This window comes from Bolinopsis microptera, chromosome 5 (genome assembly GCF_026151205.1).
Source record: "Bolinopsis microptera isolate Bmic1 chromosome 5, MBARI_Bmic_1.0, whole genome shotgun sequence".
Classification (NCBI taxonomy): Eukaryota; Metazoa; Ctenophora; class Tentaculata; order Lobata; family Bolinopsidae; genus Bolinopsis; species Bolinopsis microptera.
This window is the reverse complement of record NC_087076.1, coordinates 19,921,547-19,942,620: the sequence shown is the minus strand read 5'-3', so window position 1 is coordinate 19,942,620 and position 21,074 is coordinate 19,921,547. Positions and strand designations below refer to the sequence as shown.

At 38.3% G+C, this 21,074-nt stretch overlaps 3 protein-coding genes across 3 annotated transcripts in view; 2 read left to right on the top strand and 1 right to left on the bottom strand.

Moving 5' to 3' along the window:
* The window catches only part of LOC134814596 (U3 small nucleolar ribonucleoprotein protein IMP3-like), a 32,166-nt gene extending 13,463 nt beyond the window's left edge, over positions 1-18,703 (top strand). The window contains exons 2-3 of the mRNA XM_063822722.1: positions 17,776-17,878; positions 18,140-18,703. Of these exons, the coding sequence (XP_063678792.1) occupies positions 17,786-17,878; positions 18,140-18,601 (555 nt within the window). The 5' untranslated portion in view covers positions 17,776-17,785 and the 3' untranslated portion in view covers positions 18,602-18,703. The remainder of the gene's footprint in view (positions 1-17,775; positions 17,879-18,139) is intronic.
* LOC134814594 (battenin-like) lies at positions 3,796-15,020 on the top strand. Its single transcript, XM_063822720.1, has 12 exons — positions 3,796-3,913; positions 4,312-4,378; positions 4,642-4,686; positions 4,796-4,875; positions 5,037-5,122; positions 5,273-5,345; positions 6,843-6,983; positions 7,162-7,339; positions 12,704-12,828; positions 13,184-13,277; positions 13,447-13,587; positions 13,842-15,020. The coding sequence occupies exons 1-12, from the start codon at positions 3,867-3,869 to the stop codon at positions 13,965-13,967; spliced, it is 1,203 nt and encodes a 400-aa protein (XP_063678790.1). The 5' UTR covers positions 3,796-3,866; the 3' UTR covers positions 13,968-15,020.
* Positions 15,026-17,327, bottom strand: LOC134814593 (MFS-type transporter SLC18B1-like). The gene is made up of 4 exons (XM_063822719.1): positions 16,548-17,327; positions 16,090-16,413; positions 15,728-15,860; positions 15,026-15,430 (listed from the first exon to the last, which is right to left on the bottom strand). The coding sequence occupies exons 1-4, from the start codon at positions 17,319-17,321 to the stop codon at positions 15,306-15,308; spliced, it is 1,356 nt and encodes a 451-aa protein (XP_063678789.1). The 5' UTR covers positions 17,322-17,327; the 3' UTR covers positions 15,026-15,305.
* Positions 18,704-21,074: the final 2,371 nt, after the last annotated feature.

The window sequence follows — 21,074 nt, the reverse complement described above, 5'->3', positions numbered from 1 at the left end:
ATTTTGCACCGTGGACCCTTATGGTGCTTGGAAAATTAAAATTATATAATTGCATCATAGAATTAGAACTATTATATTAATTTTACTAAATTTATCTGACATGCTCAGAGAAAAATGACACATTTTAATTTTAATCTTGCGCGTACGTACGTACATTGTTTTGTTTATTGTATTTTACCAATACATGTCTCATATCAATTCAATAAACATATATTCATTTACATGTATATATAAATATATTTAATATTAATTAATTAGTTGTAACTGATACTTGTATTGGAGGACTGCGCCGCTTCGACGCGGCGCGCGAACTAGCATTCTTTGTCGATCATTGCTCTGCTTCGCAAAGCAACTTAACGGGTGATACTCGTAAAATATCTGTTCCATATATTGGACCGTCGACGAGTCCAACTCGGCGCGCGTTTTGCTCTAACCAGAGCCCTCTCGCTTGCAGTAAAACAAGCGCGTCACGCAGTACGCGTAGACACATGGCTATGTGAAGCGCGCGTCCTGGTAGGTTAAAAACCTACAAAAAGCAACAATCTCGATGGGTTGACATCGTCAATCAAAACTGATACTACAAAATATTCGAAAGTTTTAAATATCCGTCAACGAGACTAACTCGGCGCGCGTCCTGGTAGGTTATAAACTTACAAATACTACTTATTAAAGGGTTTTTATAAAATTTACTAAGATTTTTATTTAATTCCATATTGAATTTTGATATAGGGTCAATGCTATAGTACATGTATATTGTTTGAATTTTCTTTTTGACCTGTTGATAAGCAAAGACTGGGGGTGGACTTTTACCAAAAAGAACACTCCAAGCCCTTGTTTAAAACCCACAGGTTGTTGACGGTCCACAATCTGTACAAGTACACTTGTCTCTTAGAACTATTCAAAATTAATAAGTTAGAGGAACCATTATCACTGTACTCATCATTTAACAGGTCACCACGACGAGAGGATTATTTCATTACATCACAACCATCCTCACAATTCATCTACCAATCATCCTACATGTGGAACAGCTGTCGACAAACATCAAGTAAGATAAGTTTTAATACTCCGACAAACGGGTTTAAGAATATATTGAAAATTGCCTTACGAGAATTGCAATTCAAGCATGATACACTTGATTGGTGTGAGCTTAATTTTGCCACAAATGAGCTCAAGTTCTGATTTATGTGAGTTACTAAAATGACCATATATCTTTCTCATACATACAACCACTGCACTCCAACCAAAAACATTACTTACACCATACTCCACAAATGATATATATATATATATATACACAAACACACTAGTACCGAGCAATCGCACTGTAAAACATGCTCACGATACACTCAAAATTGGAAATATTCAACGGCTTGTATATGAAACTTACACTTACACTCAGTGTACACCCAGTGTTAACTAGTATTACACACTGGTAAACTCTACGTAACGCGCGAAAATAATAATTCTATGGCGTTTTCATTGTCACATCTCACGTCGACGGGATTAAACGCGCGCGCGTAACATCTTATCTTACTGCTATCTCAACGAATAAACACACAACGACTTTGACAATTGACCGACGACTTAACGATTGTGAGTTATGACGGACTTAACTGTATGGGTCAACTACTAAAACTGCATTGTATACTATCTTAATCATTATACTGGACATGAGATGACGAAGTATCTTGAGCAGCACTTTATACCTCCACTTAGAACTTGATTAGTCACGAACAATAGAATCATTATAAATCAATACAATAAAACATCTTGATCAATAAATGCCTAGCAGCACCAGACAGCAGCCGTGTACCTTTTTCGACTCCACGGAGTCCCTGATGGACTTTTGTTTACTTTTGTTAATAATTTGACCGCAACCTTTCTTTCTCGAAACACAAATCCTACTGTACTTCATTACAGTATTAAAATAATATAAAGCAAATCGTGTGAATATATGACTACGAAATAGATCTATAGATTTGTCCATAATATTTAATACCGTATTGCAGTGGCGTAACGTTGCCTGTTGGCGCCCCCCTGCCGAAAAAAGCGCCCCCCTGTTGGCGCCCCCTCCCCTTTTGGTGCCCCTCCCTAAAATTGAACAAATTAGGTGATTTTAAAGAATACGCCGGTAAAATCTCTAAAAAAGTGTGTATCTAGAGCAAAATGCGCAGTTTTGCTAGTACTTTAGTTAAGTTTTCGAAATTGTCCCACATTCAAACGACGATTTGGCGCCCCCCTAAGACGGCGCCCCCCTGCACAGCGGGGTCCGCAGGGCCTTTCGTTACGCCACTGCCGTATTGATGGTTTTGAATTTTGTATATTGAATTTTAATGTGAAGCGTTTACTCTTCCCCCTCGGCAATTAATAAGAAAGTTAGATTAAATAATGACAATGATTGCCAAATGACGTAGTAGATATAAATGTTCAATGTTGTAGAGTGATTTCAAGAATAGTGGTCCACAGGGGTCCGAAAAAGCCGTACAGGCACTTGGGTCCTTATCCTTGTCACTAGTCCCAATTGGATTCACTTTACACAAAACATGAACGTTTACAATTTAGACGTACACATTGGCACGATATTTATTAGAAAGCAAACAGTATAAAATAATACGTGCGTGCCCGGCTTGAGCCGCGCCGCATAACAATTTATGCGTTTAGGGGCTGGAGTACGCGTGTTTACAGATTAATGAATTGTTGCATTGTAAATATTTAAAGTTGACGATATATTATGATTTAATAGTAAATTTTTCAAAGCTGGCTTTGGACTTAGGTAAAATTATAATTTATTTATTTAAAAGAAAAAACCACAGATAGTTTTAAATTTACATAGTCGTATAACTATAATCAAGTTAATCCTGTTTTCAAGAATGCGCGGCTTTGGCGGCCAGTTATTGACTTGTACATATAATTGAATTGTAAATAAAATGTGAATGTATTAAAATTTAAAACTTTCAAAACGGAGGCTTATAAATATTATTATATTATGATTGTAAAATAAAGGATAAAATTTTAAATTTGTTTCACTAAATTTGTTTCACTCTTTTTAAATGTCCATTAAAATAAATTTGTTGTATTTTAACCTGTCTAATTGGTACTGTGTAAAGCGCTATATTGACAAGTGGTCATGCGATCACTTAATATTTTATAATTTTTAGATCTACTGCTTCACATTTTAAGTAATTTTGGAGTTTGAATGAAACTTTTACAATTACTACATAATATAACATTAATAATCATTTGATTTAAAGAAATTAAAATTCAAAGTAGCATGTGGGGTAAAATGTTTAAAAACTGGTTATTTTATGAATACTAAATGCTTGGTTATGTTGTCAGTTGTACTTTTCAAACTTTAACCTGACCTAGACCTATGATTCTATCGATGCAGCCGAGCCGGTGTAGGAGATGAATGCAAACCTACACAAATTTTTACAAGTTCTTGAGATCCTCCGATAACAAATCATGGCACTAGCTATGATGAAACTTCGATTTTCATTATAAAACAGACTCAAATGTTCCTAGCAATTTCTTATTTTTCTGGAGATGATGAACACCTAAATCTTCGTAGTTTTGGCTGGTTTGATGATTTTCCGGGATAAAAATTTGTAGCAGGAGTATTGACGTGTTAAGTGCACTTCCCTCAGCATTGTCCAGGTTGTAATACAGTGTCTCAAATTTTTCATCGTGAATGTCGTTGTGTTTGTTTCATTGAACTATTTGACACACACATGTTATATAATGAGTAGCAGCAGGAGACTTGAGATTCCCCATAGTTATTAACAGCTAAATCTTAGATCATTTATTTAGCTATCATGACAGTAAGCAAATCAGTCTGGAACAGATAACCTTCATCAAGATCAAAAATGTCAGAACTGGAAAGTAACAAACGAAGAGCAATCATATCTTTTTGGTAGGAATTTTTGCTTTTCTTAGTTAATAATGTATGCATTATTAAAACAGTTTACGTACAAAAAACAGTTTTTTAATTTGGTATTGATTCTTGTGATCTATTTTTTCAACAGTTATTTAGAATACATATTCGCATATATCCACACTATATCAACATTACACGACACGTTCAACGTGATATCATTCAGGGTCAGTAGCTCAATTGGTAGAGCAAGATACGCGAAATGTCGAGGTTCTGGGATCATTCCCCAGTTGTCCCTAGTTTTTCAGAATTAATCATCACCTATAGACAGCATGAGAGTAGGCCATGCCATCTGGAAGTGATATTTGTTCAACAGACAGAGTTTAGGAATACAGATATGTTGCTCTGAAGCAAATTTTGATTGGCAATTATCTCAGGTTGTTTGGGTTATGCAACAATTTTGGATATGTCATTATGCTTTCTGCTGCTTATGATCTAATTTCTGTGAGTAAATTTGAAGAATACAAAAAGGGCTAGGACGGGATTCATATATATTCATTAAATACAGCTACATATCTATTGGTTGGAGTGTCATTATTACCATGCCAGTTTGGTTGCACACATTATCAAATGATCAGACTGAAAATACCTCATGTTAATCCTCAATGTTAAGAATGGTTAAAATAACAGTAGGTAAAATTATTATTAATCAGTTTTAAAGATTTCTCCAAACTAGCAATTTTTCATTAAGAACCTAATAATTTCAGAAAGATAGTACAGATGGTGGATATTGTGGGAAAATATCGACTGGAGTAAGTTGCAGTAATAATAGATAGATATTTTAAATGATAGATATTGTTTTCTCCCTTGATAGTCCCTTTTTATTCATGATAATTATTGTTTAAATGACTTCTATTTCAGGCTATCTTGCTTGCAGATGTTTTGCCAGCACTAGGGATTAAACTGATAGCACCTACATTTATTCACAAGATTCACTACAAGTATGTTCATTCAGACAATATATTATTATTATTATTTGACTTAGTCCTCTCTGAAGATTATCTGTTAAATACTGGACTCAAATTGGTTCAATTTTACGTTGATTATTTCATAAATCACCAATTCATTAGATAGGCACTAACATAATATAATATCGTTTCAGTGTAAAAGTGAGTGGTGCTGCTTTCATATCTTTTGCCTCCTTCATCATGGTGGCAAGTTCCACCAACTTTACATTAATTCTATTCGGTAAGAACCTATTGTACAAAAATCAGTTGCACTTATATGACTTTTTCATTACTAAAGAGTTGAATGATCTTCTTTGTACAATATTTTGGTTACTTGCTAGATGTTAAAAAGCAGTATTTGCCCCATAATCATATTTTTGTTTGTGTGCAGGAGTGGCATTAGCTGCATTGAGCTCAGGATTAGGAGAAGTCACCTTCTTAGCTCTTACTTCTCACTTTGAAAGGTTTGTGAGGTCCAAAGCGAAAAATTCGATTCAATAGCATCTCCAGCACACATAATGTCATGGACATAAAATAATATCAATTTGTTGTTTGAGGGGGGGGGGGGCCAATGGATATTTTTTGTGAAACTTGATTTCGAGATAGCAGTTGACCAACAAACTAGGACCAGTGACCAAACTTTTGAGGGGGTCCCGGACCCGGACCACCAAACGGTGCCCGCGGGGCAGCCACGCCATATTTAGTCCAAATTAGGCCCAATTTAGCCAAATACCCTGAACATGCCCAAAACCCTAGTTTATGGTGCTCTACTTGTAGCTAGTGGTCTCCTGAACTCGTATATGAAATTTCATCAAGATTGGACAAAAAATGACTGAGTTATGAGCGAAAAACCATATGCCCATATTTGGGCATACGCACCAAATTTGGTAGATTTCGTCCCATAAATTGGTCAAATATCAATATTTTTGAATGAAACTTACCTTATATGAAAGGTAAGCCTAAACTACATATTCTCTGTAAGTTATAGCTTTATATCTGTTTAAATGTGGATACTAAGGCGAAAAGACCACAAAAAATGAACTAAATTGCCCGTATCTTGGTTCGCGATATTCGTGGAATTGATCTCACTAAAATTGTAACAACTCAATCAGTTTTCAAAATTTGTCCATGAAATTTTCGGAATCGACTCGAAATCGCATTTCCACCTTATTTTGAGAACAGATTTTTGATTTAGGCCTCAAAAAGATTGGCGGCCAAATTCTGAATTTTTGTGAGATAATTTTGGAATTTGGCCGCCAAATTTTGTTGGAGGCCTAAGTCCAAAGTGAACAAGAAATGCGGCCGCTTTTCTTTTGTGGATGGCCGCTCAATTTCCCGATCCGTGATGGCGTATTTATCATATTCCATACAACCTGGGGACGGCCCAGTCTTTACTGTTTATATAAACATGCAAATATGGCGAAGTGACATGCCGACTGCCGAGCGCCGCCCAGTTAATATAAATCTATATTGAATTTGAAAATCGTGTATACTTCTATGTAACCATATATGTTTTTTGTTTATGCAACCTGACACGGATCTGTGCAAAATAGTAATACTAACTCAAAATAATAATAATATGCTATCAAATAGTGCCTAGTGGGATACGTACATCATACATGATGAAATTAATAATGTACTTGGTTGGTTAAGCGCCGCGCGCCAACAATTATATAATTCAGATTATCACGCAAAATAACTTTGCGCAGGTAGTCACGTGGGCGATAACAGTGCTCGAAGGCACGTACGCACGCACGCACGCTCGCAGGCACGGTCGCAAAGCTACCATATACAAAAAAAACCTCGATCGCTAACCCTTGTCCTTGACTCTTTTGTGCCTTCGGCACGAGTCATGGATCGGGAAAAAATTCGATTCAATAGCATCTCCAGCACACACAATGTGGACATATATCAATGTTGTGTAAAACTTGGTTATATTCATTAACAAAACAATGTTTTAGAGCGGTGATAACATCGTGGAGTTCAGGAACCGGTTTTGCTGGAATACTTGGTGCTACCATATATCTAGCTCTCAACATCATCCTCTCTCCTTCTCAAACCATATATCTCATGGTCATTGTTCCTGGCATTCAACTCATTACGTAAGTGTAGTTTCTCTATTAAACACCTTAATTTGGTGCTTATTTGTTTAGACTCTTAAATTTGTTTCCTGTTATACACCAAGATGTACATTGCACATTGTCTGTAACACTGTAACAGGTCAAGTTTATTGTATACAGTATAATAGTATAGTACACTATATTGTTATGTGTACCACAGGTATTGGTTTATATTGGTCCGTCCAGCTACTCTAAACGAACCTCCTGGAGGCTTCCAACCACTTCTTGAGTCAGAAGAGGATGCAGTCAGTGTTGGACAGACAGCTGACAGAACAGCGGACTCTGGAAAACTCTCTGCTATCAAGAATACTGTTGTGAAGATTAAATGTGGTGTTATGGTGAGTTGTTTACTTTGTGTTTGGTTTATCACTTTATCAGTCCACTTTATCAAAAGGTATGGGTCTGATGGAAGAGTTTGAAATGTCACCATTGATATAACAAGGAACAGTCTATTTGGAACTAGCCATAAGAGGCTAGGGAAGTTCATTGATTAGTAAATATAACAATATCAATTATAGTAATACAATATATAACAATTCCCCTCGCTAGGTTAACCGAACACTTCTGATCTCGCCTGGTCTGCGGCGCGCGACCAAAAGTCAATCGCTAAATGTTTAGCGCTATTGCTTTTGTTCGGTCAAGAACTGTTTGGCGTCCGCGCGTTACATACATATTCTTTCCAGTCCAATACCGGCCCTCACTTGGCGCTCGGTTGACTGTCACTATTACTCTCCACATTTCAAATATTAAAAACTCACATTATCAAACGGTTCACAATAAACATTAAAGTAAAAAAAACTGTAAAATTATTTCTCTGTCTTATTATAACATCTATAAAACGGTAACGATAAAAATAATGTCTTAATATAACATCTGTCCGAACAATTATTTACAATTACAAGGCCAAAATATTACATATTTTAGCTCAAATACCCTTACGTCATCTCTTTCATCTTTATCAGTGCATTAGTCTTAGCCCTTCTACTCGGCCTTTCCTCTGGTCTGGCTACAGACGAACGGACTACAGACGGACTGTTAGACGCTACGCTAGAGCTACTAATCACGGACGAACCAGACACTAACTCACTATTTACAATCGGACTCGACTGGGACTCACGGACCAACCTACCTGGTTGCTCCACAGGTGAAGCTGATCGAGCTGACTGCTGAGGAATAACATTTGTTGTCATGTGGTCGGAAACAGGTATGTGTGACTCCGCTCTCTGTCGTCTACGTTCCAGGACCTCGTTTAGTTTTTGACCCTTCATCATTAAATATCGGTCCCCGTCCTCTGTCAACCGTCGTCTTTGACTCTCGGGTACATCATCTCTCTTCATACTAATTACCGGTGAGTATCTAGGTTTTAGCACATCTGCGTGTTTCTTAACCACTCTGCCTTCGTGCTGGATTGCGTAGTTGTTTGAGTTATCACCGTATCTCTTGATCACTCGAGCTTGTACCCACGGTCCTCGATTGTCCATTCGTACAAAAACTTGTTGGTTCTCCATAAATTCTCGTGTCTTTTTTTGCTCATCTACGACTTTTTGCAGTTTCTCAGTCTGTAAAGCTTGAACCTTCATGTGGTCGGCTGGTTTTATCTGGTGTAGACTAAACCTCAGCGATCTGTTCCAAGCTAAAACTGCTGGTGTTTGTCCAGTAGACGAATGCGGGGTGTTTCTATATGTTAACAGGAAATCATATAGATTTTTACTCACGTCTTTACTCGACTCATTCATTTTCTTTAAAGCTCCTTTAAAGGTTTGCACCAAGCGTTCACAAATTCCGTTTGACTTTGGGCTATAGGTCGGAACTGTGACATGTTTCACTCCATTGGAGCGCAGGTAACTCTCGATTTCCTCAGACACAAACTGGGGTCCATTGTCGGATACTAGTGTCATAGGAATACCTGTTCGTGCAAATATCGATCTTAATGCACGAATTGTTGCTCTAGATGTTGTATTAGCATTCATCTGAATTACTTCAGGCCATTTACTATAAGCATCTACCAGTAAGAGCCACATACTGCCTAAGAAAGGCCCAGCAAAGTCTACATGGACCCGTTGGAATGGTGCTGTTGCTCTAGCCCACGGATGATCTACCAGTTTGGGTAGGTTCTTACCGTACTTGCCACACGTCTCACACGTCCGAGCAGTATCCTCGATTTGTGTGTCAAGACGAGGCCAGTATACATAAGAACGAGCTAAGCTCTTCATACCTGACATACCAATGTGGGTCGAATGTAATATACGTATCACAGTATCTCTCAACTTTACAGGGATGACCACTCGAGCTCCCCAGGTCACACAGCCTAGTTCCACTGTCAGCTCATCTCTCCTGCTCCAAAAAGATGCTAGTTCTCCCTCACATTTCAGGTAATCTGGCCATCCTTCCAGAATATAACACAAAACCTTGCTCAGTATCGGATCTTTCTTCGTTTCTCGAGCCACCAACTCGGCGTTGAGCATGGCTTCACTCACTGTCAGAGAAAACATATCCAAACAGTCATCTTTAACCACAGTTGGGTGTCTCACCTCCTTTGGTAGTCTCGACAGCATATCACAATTTGCGTGATCTTTTGTGGTGCGATACTCGATGTCGTATTGGTAGTTCATCAGGAATAAGGCCCACCTTGTTATCCGGTTAGCTGTCATCTCTGGAATTGGTTTGTCTCCAAAGATTCGAACAAAAGCTTTGTGATCCGTGACCAGTTTAAATCTCCTTCCATAGAGATAGATATGCAGTCTCTTTATTGACCATACTATTGCCAAAGCTTCTTTGTCCATTTGTGCATAGTTCCTTTCTGCAGACGATAAGGTTCGTGACACATACTCGATCGGGCGTTCTTCTCCATTAGGCATTATGTGAGATAATACTGCTCCTATTCCAGATTTAGACGCATCCGTATCGAGTTTCAGAGGTAGCTTAGGGTTGTAGAATGTCAACACACGACGAGAACACAACAAGTTCTTCAAACTTTGGAACGCTTTCTGCTCCTCATTGGACCACTTCCACGGCACTCCCTTTGCTCTGAACTTATCTAGGGGAGCAATAACAGATGACAGGTTCGGTAAATATCGTCGATAGTAGTTCACTGCACCCAGAAAACTGACCAGTTGGTCCACGTTTTTGGGTTCAGGAGCCAACTTTAAACTGTCTACTTTACTCTGTACCGGTTGTATCCCCTCTGCTGATACTCGGTGTCCCAAGTAAATCACTTCTTTCTCCATAAGGCAGGTTTTCTCGAGTTTGCACTTGAATCCACGTCTCTCCAAGCGAGAAATCACTCTGTTCAGGTTAATCAAGTGCTCTTCGTCATTTTTACCCGATATTAGGATATCATCTATTCTGCAACAAGTCATCGGCACACCGCGTAGGGTATCATCCATTATTGACTGAAAGATTGCTGCAGAACTACTGATACCATAGGGTAATCTATTCCATTGGTACAGTCCTTTGTGTGTGTTAAGTGTCGTCAAGACTCGGTCCTCCTCTCTAATCTGGATGTTATTGTAAGCTTTCTTGATGTCAACTTTTGAAAACTTTAGGCCACCCCGAACTGTATTAAAGCACTCTTCCGCTGTGGGCAAAGGGTACTGTCGGGTGCTCACACACTTGTTCAACGTTGACTTGTAGTCTCCACATATTCGAACAGACTCACCTCCGTCTTTCTTTACTGGAACTAGAGGAGTCCCCCACGGGCTATCATCTACTTTGGACAGGATACCGCTTTCAACCATTGAGTTAAGTTCATCCTCAACTTTGTGTCTCAAGGCATACGGCAGGTTTCTAGCCTTCAACATTATAGGCTTGGAGTCGTCTCGCAGGACCAAACTCGCCTCCACATCCTTCACTAGTCCAAGTCCCGATTTGAACACATCACTCAGTTTGAGCTCCTCCAAACTTCTGCACTGATCCACTCTGGTACAGTTATCATTGAGTTTTAAATCATTCTTCACGTTGGTCCCATCAGTTTGCATCATTGGTCCCCCTCTACCGTCGCTACCTGCACATTTCTCACAGTTGTTCACCTGCTGAGAATCTTCAGAACGCTGGGTTGTCTCAATTGCCAAACGGTTGACCAACCTGGTACTTAGCAGCTTGTCTAGCCAGTTCTCACCACAGAACTTAGTTATCCAGGGTCTCCCTAACAAAGTTGGGAAATCCTCGGCTACATACAAGTGCAAGTCCGGAACTTTTTTACCATTCATTGTCACATCCACCACTGCATAGCCATCCACGATCACCTGCTGTCCACTAGCCACTCTCAGTGTTTTCCTGCTGGGTTGTAATGTTAAACTTGACAAACCACAGGACACTAAGACACGTTTACTGACAACAGATACCGCCGAACCAGAATCAAATTCCATATTTAAGATTTTACCGTTAATCAATACATCAACTGTCGGTTTACCTTCCAACTGGTTTACATCATAAATCAATTTATCGGAATTAGAATTAGATTCAGCACTATTCAATTTAAACTTGGAATCAGCAATATTTTCATGCAACCGAGAAATCGTACAAATCCCCAAAGAATTTACAATTATGGAACAATTATCATGCAACTGTGATCGCTCATTAACTTCTATGAAGTTACACTGAAGCCCATAAAACTCCTCGTCGAGAATGCTGTTGCAGTTGTCGTCAAACTCTTGTAGTTCTGCATCGCTGTCTACATTGTTGACATCTCGCTTGTTCCAATTATTCCTACACTTGCTACTGATGTGCCCAAGTCCCGAACATTTGTAACATCTCACCTCACATTTATCAGCCTCATGACCCCTTAAACCACACTTCTTACACTTGGTTTTTGATTTGTTGTTTGAGTCCCGATTTTCCGGCTGATATTGTTTTTTGTCCATTTGAGATGACTCCCCCTTCTTCAGATAAGGGTTATTTACTGTTCTCTTGAATGTTGGATGTTTACTATACTTAACACTGTTCACTGTGGCAGACATACTACCATGCATTCCTTGAGCCTCTTTCTGAGCTTGCTCTCTGTTGAGCGCTTCTCTTATGGCTGTTTCCAGATCCAAATCTGTTTTGACTAACAGTTCCGATACCAGTTTCTCGTCCTTCAGACCGCACAGAATCTGATCTAGCAAAGCTTCGTTATAGTTTGTACCAAATTCACACTCATTTGCCAGTGACCTTAATCTTGATATAAAGCTGGCTCCAGACTCATCCGACTGCTGACGTCCACTCCTAAATTTGTGCCTTTGAGCGAATTTAGTAGGTGCCGGTGCCAGGTGGTCCAATAACAACTTCCTCAGTCTAGGGTGGTTTGAGTCAGCTACATTCTCCGGCGCACACAAAGCTTTTAAAAGCTTGAATATTTCAGCATCACATTTAGATATGAACACCGCTACATTCTTTTTTATGATCAAGGTTCGCTCTGCTGCGTTACTGCTGTCTTCTGCTAGGTCCGGCACTGTCCCCATCCAAGAATTGGCCAGGGCGTGAAAATCAAACCTTTCTAACCAAATTTTCACGTCCGCCATTAGTGACAGGTTCTCCAACTTGTTTGCCATCTCGTCGCCAGTTGATATAACAAGGAACAGTCTATTTGGAACTAGCCATAAGAGGCTAGGGAAGTTCATTGATTAGTAAATATAACAATATCAATTATAGTAATACAATATATAACAACCATCTTTTCCATAGTGTTGACCATGACATTAGAAACGAAATAACTATCTCAGGATCTGAAGTATTACATGGGGTCCCTGTTTCTGGTGTATGCTAGCGAGTACCTGATTAACCAAGGAATGTTCGAGATCATGTGGTACAAGAACATATCCTGGAGCATGAAGGTTCAATACAGAGTGTAAGTACAGTTTCACATGTAAAATACAAGGTGTAAGTACAGTTTCATATGTAAAATACAGGGTGTAAGTACAGTTTCACATGTAAAATACAGGGTGTAAGTACAGTTTCATACATTCCTTAATCCTTTTCTATTTTCACCATTTTTAGTCAAAATCTCTTATTATATTAATATAATAATATATAATAGAAGCTATATTATAATAAGAAGTTATATTATATAGAAGCTATATATAGCTTCTGTCTCTTTTTACATTTGATTAACTCTCAACTTTCCAAAACTTAAATCATATTTACCTTGTTGAAGCAAGACCTTGTTGAAACAAGTTACTTGACAGTTGACTTTCAATTGACAGGTACCAAGTGATATATCAGTGTGGTGTTACTATATCCAGATCGAGTGCCAGCCTGATTCACTTCAAGAGAATACATATTTTCAGCATATTACAGGTATTATAATTGCACTCTTTTCTATCAAGCATTTAACATTTGTTACAAAATCATTTTATTTTTGAAAAAAGTTAATTAAATGTTTAATCTCCCCTTTAGTGGGCAAATATCACCAATTATAGGTCCGTTTTCTCCAATTGTTTCAGTTATACATAACCTTTATATTCAGTTTGTGAACCTGATTGTGTTTGCGTGTGAAGCAAGATACCAGTTCATCCCCACTATTTGGATAACAATTCTTCTGATCCTTTACGAGGGTCTTCTGGGAGGGTTGTGTTACGTTAACGCTTTCTACAGCATCTACAATGAGGTAACTTTCCTTAAAACATTTCTAAATATCACATCAGGATGCTCAACATTTTGTAGGAAACAACTTTAACATAATATGTACCAACACCATTGTCTACGGAGATTATTTAGCACTTTTGAAGATACCAATCTTCTGCTAAAGTTGTCCTATTTCTCCTTGTGGCCTCGCTATACTTATTGCAGAGTGTACAGTAATAACACAGCTCGCTATACTTATTGCAGAGTGTACAGTAATAACACAGCTTTACCTCCCAGGTTCCAGCTCATCGCAGAGAGTACTCTCTGGGATTAGCATCAGTTTCTGACAGCTTTGGAATAGTGGTTGCTGGAGTGCTTTCTACTTTCATCCACAACTACATTTGTAAATTCAGAGTGTCTTAGAGAGTAGCTATATGACGGGAGCTGGATTTTGGTTGACTGTTCTCTGCCAGCTCAAACATGTGGAGGAACTCATTTAACGCCACGTGGTTACTGGTTACCCAGGCAACGTGGTTACCCAGGCTACGTGTCACGTGGTTACCCAGGCAACGTGTCACGTGGTTACCCAGGCAACGTGTCACGTGGTTACCCATGCAACGTGCCACGTGGTTACCCAGGCTACGTGTCACGTGGTTACCCAGGCTGCGTGTCACGTGGTTACCCAGGCTACGTGTCACGTGGTTACCCAGGCAACGTGTCACGTGGTTACCCAGGCAACGTGTCACGTGGTTACCCAGGTAACGTGCCACGTGGTTACCCAGGCAACTTGTCACGTGGTTACCCAGGCAACGTGTCACGTGGTTACCCAGGCAACGTGCCACGTGTAGTGAACATACCAGAGAGCATTCCAGTCATAAAATAGTATACTTTAATACTGATTTTTCTTCCCTCCAATTATAGATACATGTTATTTTGTAGTTTTTAGATGTATCTTGATGAGCACAGTATAATGGTGTACAATTAAATGTTGTAAAATATCTTTTTATTTTGTAATTAATTCAAGTAAAATAAGTAAGTAATTATGTAGTACCATCTACCTTGTTATCTTATCAATTAATGCATAGTTTTTGATACTGATCTGATAAACATATTATTGCAATACAACTCTATTAACCGTTTGTTTTGTAGGGTTACGTCATGATTTAAATTCGCGTCTTTTTTTCTAAAGAAAAGTAAGAAGGATTGTTGTTCAGTGATACATGATTAATAAAAATGGTAAATTTTCTGATGGGTTACGTTCAGCCGGTTGGTTTTTAATTATCTGTCCGCTTTTACATTTTGATTAACGAGTTTTTATAGGTACTAGAAATTATGTATTTTGATTTTGCGATTTTCGCTATATTTTAAAATTTGGATCATTATTGATACTGTTTTGTTTACAATATAATGATAATATTGTATTAATTTGCCTTAACGTTTTCAATAATTGTTGAGTTTGTGTCAAAAATGGATACCAAAATAAATGTTAGTCTTTGATTAATAGAAAAAACATATTACATGTCAACATATTAAATGGCATGCAAAGCTAAAATATCGAAATCAAATAAAAAAAAAAAGTTTTTATGGTAAGAAAGTTTGGTAAGAAAGTCTTATCCTCTTGTGGGCCACAAGGTTCAGTCCCTCTTAAAAAAAGTTTATAATCGACCGATACAGGTAAAGCATCACCATGTTATCGTCTAGTGGGCCACCAGGATCCAGGTCCAGCCTCTTATTTTTAAAAATATATAATTCGAGTCACTTTTAACCTAGTAGTGATGTAGATTCGTCAGCAAATGATTTATCTGCTTTATCTTTGAGGGTTGCTCTGCAGAAACCAGAGATGAGAACAGCGAGCATAGAAAATCCAGCTAGTATCGATGCCACCTCTGAAGTAATTAAATGTTTATAATCCGCCCAACAATTAAAACACTGAGCTAATAACTCAGGAATATAAAACTGGTTGTTTTCCAGATTGAAATATTATTTTTATATTGTAAATCTGGTTAATTAGCCAGTGATTGAGAAATAATTATGTCAAAATGATATTTAACTTAAATGTTGTCATACATACATATTATATTTATAATTTGTTAACATTGAAAGTAATAATTTTTTCAAATTCATACGTCATAACAATGTATGTAAATTGTATAATGTTGATAATAATACGGGAAATATCTCACCTGAGTATGTCAAATAGTCTGTTAGAACGCCAGCTAAAGTTGAGCCCGAGTAGTAGAAAGCAGCGTAGGCCAGTAGCCATATTCCTGTTATCAAAGTAGCTGTTTTGGGCATCAGAATCCCCGTTTTTTGAAGCTGAAATGTAGGTTTGGTTAGAAATTTCAGAAAAGCTGTTTGGCGATAAATTAATAAGTTATAAGACGTGTAGGTTTGGTTAAAGAAGTTTAAGTTTTAAGTTAAATTTAAAATATAGGTGTGATCGTATACTGTAATGTTATGTCTCATGTCAATGGGTTGACATGACTTTCCTAACTTTAAAACTAATTATCAACAGTAAACGAGCAAGCTTTTAAGAAGTAGGTACCTGAAGATTATAAAGAGCTCTAAGAGATGAGATGCTAACAAGTGGATCTCCTATCCCAGCTAGGAACACCCCAGGGATAGCTGTGATAGGAGCCAGGTTGTGTAGCCCTGGCAAAGAATCTGGCGGGAAAGTTAGGAGGAGTCCAGTGACCACACATAGAGATCCTATTGCCATAACTGTGAAGGGGTTAAGTATTTTCTTCTGCAGCAGCATTCCTGCGCTAATACTTCCTACAGCCATTCCAACTGACACGAATGTCAGCACTCCTCCCCCGTATGAGATTGATTTGCCAAACTCATTTTGCAGAAACGGAGTCACCATTACCTGAAAAGTATCACTTTAAAGAAACATGAAAAGGAGGTCTTTCATTTCAGTTCAGACGGCAAGGATAAATGATTATTCAACCAGACTTCTAATTTATTTCTTCGATATTAACATTTACGTTTAGTTTTATTTACTTGGAGAACTCCGTAGTTGATGTTGATGATCATGGTAGCTGTCAGTGGTATAAAGATGAGTTTAGTTACATTGGTTGCGTAAGAGTCTAGCTTCATGGCACCTTCAAGTTCACACTCCCTGTCAAGTTCGTCTTGTGTTGAGAGATATGATGGCGACCTGGGAATCACCATCATGATAACGATAAACGTAAAAAAGCCGAGACTTGAGGAGAAGATGAAGGGACCAACATACCCAAATCTATCATATATCAGGCACCCCACTGACTCCGCAATACCGTGGCCAGTGAAGTAACCCATGTTCAATAATCCATTAACTGCATCAAACTGTTCCGGCATTTGAGCGCTGAGATAGTCAACCGATACAAGAGAACCTGAATAGGATAACGTACCCTGGGTAACCCTCAGGATTACTGATAACACGATGACTGTGGTGTTGTCTTTTATGAGGTAGACGACTCCGGTGAGAAGGGAAGTGAGAGCGAACCCGAAAACAATGCCAGCCAAGAGGAACTGACTGTTGACCTTCTTCAAGGCCCTTTCCACGCCCCCTGAGAAGAAAGTGACCGCGTACCCTATAAATATGCTTCCTTCCATTGCTCCGTATACTTTGCCAGGTACCTCCCTGGAAGAGAAAGCATCTACAAGGAAACCATAACGTATAGAGGCACAGATACTGAATGCCCAACCATAGAGGATAAGGGTTATGTATAACAGTTTCTTATGGACCGGGCTAAAATTGATCTTTGTAATTGTGTCTTCGTTTTTTGACGCCATTCCTAAAAATATGATAATTTTTTATAGAGCATCAGGAAAATTGGGAATACAAACATTTTACATTTTCATTCGGTAACAAGAATAATGCCTAATTGGCAATTGTCATGCAAGAAAAGTAATAAGGATATTAATAGCCATGTTATAGACCTTGCTTGCCACTGTATTAGTTCAACAATTACTTGTATACGTGACCCCCTTGATGTGAGGTCACGTGAAGATTATCATTATCTATCCAAGATTATAATATGTAGTTTTCCCTAACACAAATCTCTAGACCATATTATTACACTACATATTGACCCTAAGTTTATGTTTAGCTTTTATAGCATTATGTTAAGTTAACGTTTAATCACATGGGATCCATATCGATTGTTTTCGGCCATGTCCATTTTCCAGTTGGTAGTCCTTCAATAATTACTATTATAAGCCTAACTTGAACCCCATTCTCCTTTCTAGCTAAGAACATGGTCCGAAAGCTAAAGCATCATGAACAGAAGTTGCTGAAGAAAGTGGACTTGGTGCAGTGGAGTAGTGACAATAATATCAGAGAAGCAAAGGTCAGTATTAAGAGTTCGGTTTTAAAAGTGCGTTTAGTGCCAACTATACTATTAAGAGTCTTTTTACATGGATGAAATTGAAAATGTCATGGGAAAGAGTTGGTATTTCTATTCTATCTATTCTATCCGACCTCTTCCTAAATCTAGATCTGTAATTCCATCATCACCATAAGTTCTAACCTAATTGTCTATTGTCTAACCTAGATCTCTAGATGTCTATATTTCTGTGTGATAATCTCGTAACTGTATCGTTCCTCTCAGGTGATGCGGAAATACCATCTCCAGAACCGTGAAGACTACACCAAGTACAACAGAATGTGCGGGTACATCAAGAACTTAGCAGCTCGGATCAAAGACCTGGACTCCAAGTCCGCCTGCAGGGCAGAAAGCAGTGCTGCTCTTCTCCAAAAACTGTACAATCTAGGGATACTCTCTACCGCTCAGAGTCTATCTCTGTGTGAGAAAGTAACCGTCAGCAGCTTTTGTAGGAGACGTTTACCTGTTATACTCGTCAGACTGCGCATGGCTCAGTCAACGAAAGATGCAGTGACGTATGTAGAACAAGGACACATCAGAGTTGGACCTAACCTGGTAACGGACCCTTGTTACCTGGTAACGAGGAACATGGAGGACTTTATCACGTGGGCAGACGGCAGCAAGATAAAACGTCACGTGATGGAGTACAACGACGAACTAGACGACTTTGATCTGCTCAACTGTTAGATATCCCCAACCTGTACGATGTCTTGAAGGTTTCTTATTAAGCTGCTTTTACTATTATGCTCGCAGAGGGCTTTTAAAAATATAATTTATTGAGATCGTTTTATTAAGGAGTAATCTATTTGGTAATTTTTTAAATTTACTTAATATTCTGTTGGAAATATATTTATATCTTACTATAATACTGAATGACTTTGTCAACTGCTAAAAATACAAAATTGAGACATAAATTGTCTATGACCATAATATTATCTTACTGGTACTATTTGTTTACATAGAATGAGCATACGATTTTTACAGTTCGCTGTTAGTTTTGTCAATAGCTCTGTAGTCACGGTTTATGTTTTAAAAAAAGGAGAAAGTATTTCTCTAAAAATACGTTGAAAGATCAGCATAATATTACGGTAAGAATGGGAACATAAACATATATAATATTGCAACGTAAAGCAGACATGCAAAGATATATCCTATGAAATATTAGTACAATAAATCATGTCACGCGCCACACAGTACAAATCACGTCTACACAACAAGATACAAGGGCAAGTCTCTCCCGCAAGTTGGGATGGCCTGAGGTGCTTATCTCCTTTTCAGTAACCATAAAACCATACTAGCTGTAGGGGGTTTAGTCCTAACTCCTACGTCTACTTAACTTAATGATATAATGTAATCTCTGGGAATTGATAACGAAACGTTAAAGTTAAAATTTAAAGGAAATGGTAATCACGGTTTAGACGATTCCTGAATGAACAGTGAACTGTCCCGGTTTCTTTGACACAGACCTTTAAATCCAGTTAGAAACCAGATTAAAATCTGTAAAAACCAGTTTAACATCCGTAAATCATGATTAAAAACTAGCTGCTATATTATTATTGGAAGCTAGGTCATTTATGTGAAACTGGTTTATTTTGGCACGTCTTGTACGTTGTAAAATCCGGATTGGAGTATTATTTATGAGTCGCATTGTTGTAATGTATTCTGGGTAAAATTATCTTTATCCCGGTTGTTGCGACAAGTAAAAATGCTCTTATTAGGGAAAGGAGATTACTCGACGTTTCAATGTAACTACATCGTATTCATGATCTAAAAACAAGTGTTAACCTAATACATGTGAACCGTGACGAAAAGAGATTAATAATAATTGCCGGTATCAAAAAAGCCCGCGTACACGTTCACAAGATCTGATAATAGTCTAGTGGTAATCTAAGGGGTAAGGATCTAGAGTGTGACGAATAGACCTGATAGCACTATCAGGTAGGTGCTCATGTCGTCATCATGTCGTCATCATGTCGTCATCGTGACGACATCATGACGTCACGGTGGCTAGTAAGCTGGGCATTAATTAACCGTCACATGATGATATTAGGTGACCAGTCCTGTAAAACACGTACTGACTAGAGCAATCAATCTGAACAAACCCCCCTTAAGGGGACGTTCACATATTACGTAATCAGCCGAGGGAGGGGGGGGGGGGTTTCCAAATGAATAAGCTAGTGTAATTTGGACACAATAGCTATGTGTAAAACTAATTACGGAGGGGGTAAAAATTGTTAAAAAATTGATTACTTAATATTATGTGAATGACCCCTAATATTGAAACGTCCTTTTAGAGGTGAGAAATATAATATATTAAATTTGAGTAAGCTATAAGTAACAAACTACTACTAGTACTACTACTAGTTAAGTAGTTACAAAGCCCGAGACAGTTCATGCAGATAACATAGGACATGAATTATTTATCTAGAACAAGTTTAAAACAAGTTGGTAAATGTATGCTGCAAAACAGCGACAGCACAACAGGAATAATATCCAACATAAAATCATGACTTTAATCTGCCGATCAGCTAATTAGGTTAGTGTGTTTGCCGAACTTATCTCTTATCAAACACATAATGTGAATATTTCAATATTTGGCTTTTTCTCGGAAATAAATAATTATAGATGTCACACTACCAAAATCAAAATGTAATAGTGCAGTAAAACACTGATTTTACTGCGTTCCCATTTAAACTGCTGTTTCCTCTCCTCCAAATTCTGCGGTAAATCGGAGTTTAGATATAATTCCTAGACCTGAAATAATTGTCACTATAATTGTGACAATTATTTCAGATTGTTGTGAAAATACCGTGCACCTCACGTAATTGTTGACATTCTGCGGAGGGACACGCACGTGGCTTGATGACAGCAAAGAGTTAAACAAGCTCATGCTGGATTGACAGATGGGGATGGGGGGGGGTGACAAGTCCGTCTATGTCCGCTTGTCTCATAGAATCCAAAAAGGACATGACAGGATACAGGCGGACATATGCGGACATTAGCGGACATTAACGAATAGCGGAAATTGGGGGAAATTAGCGGACACAGGCGGACAATAGCGGACATTAACGAATAGCGGAAATTGGGGGAAATTAGCGGACAATAGCGGACATTAGCGAATAGCGGACATTGGGGGAAATTAGCGGACACTGCACAGGCG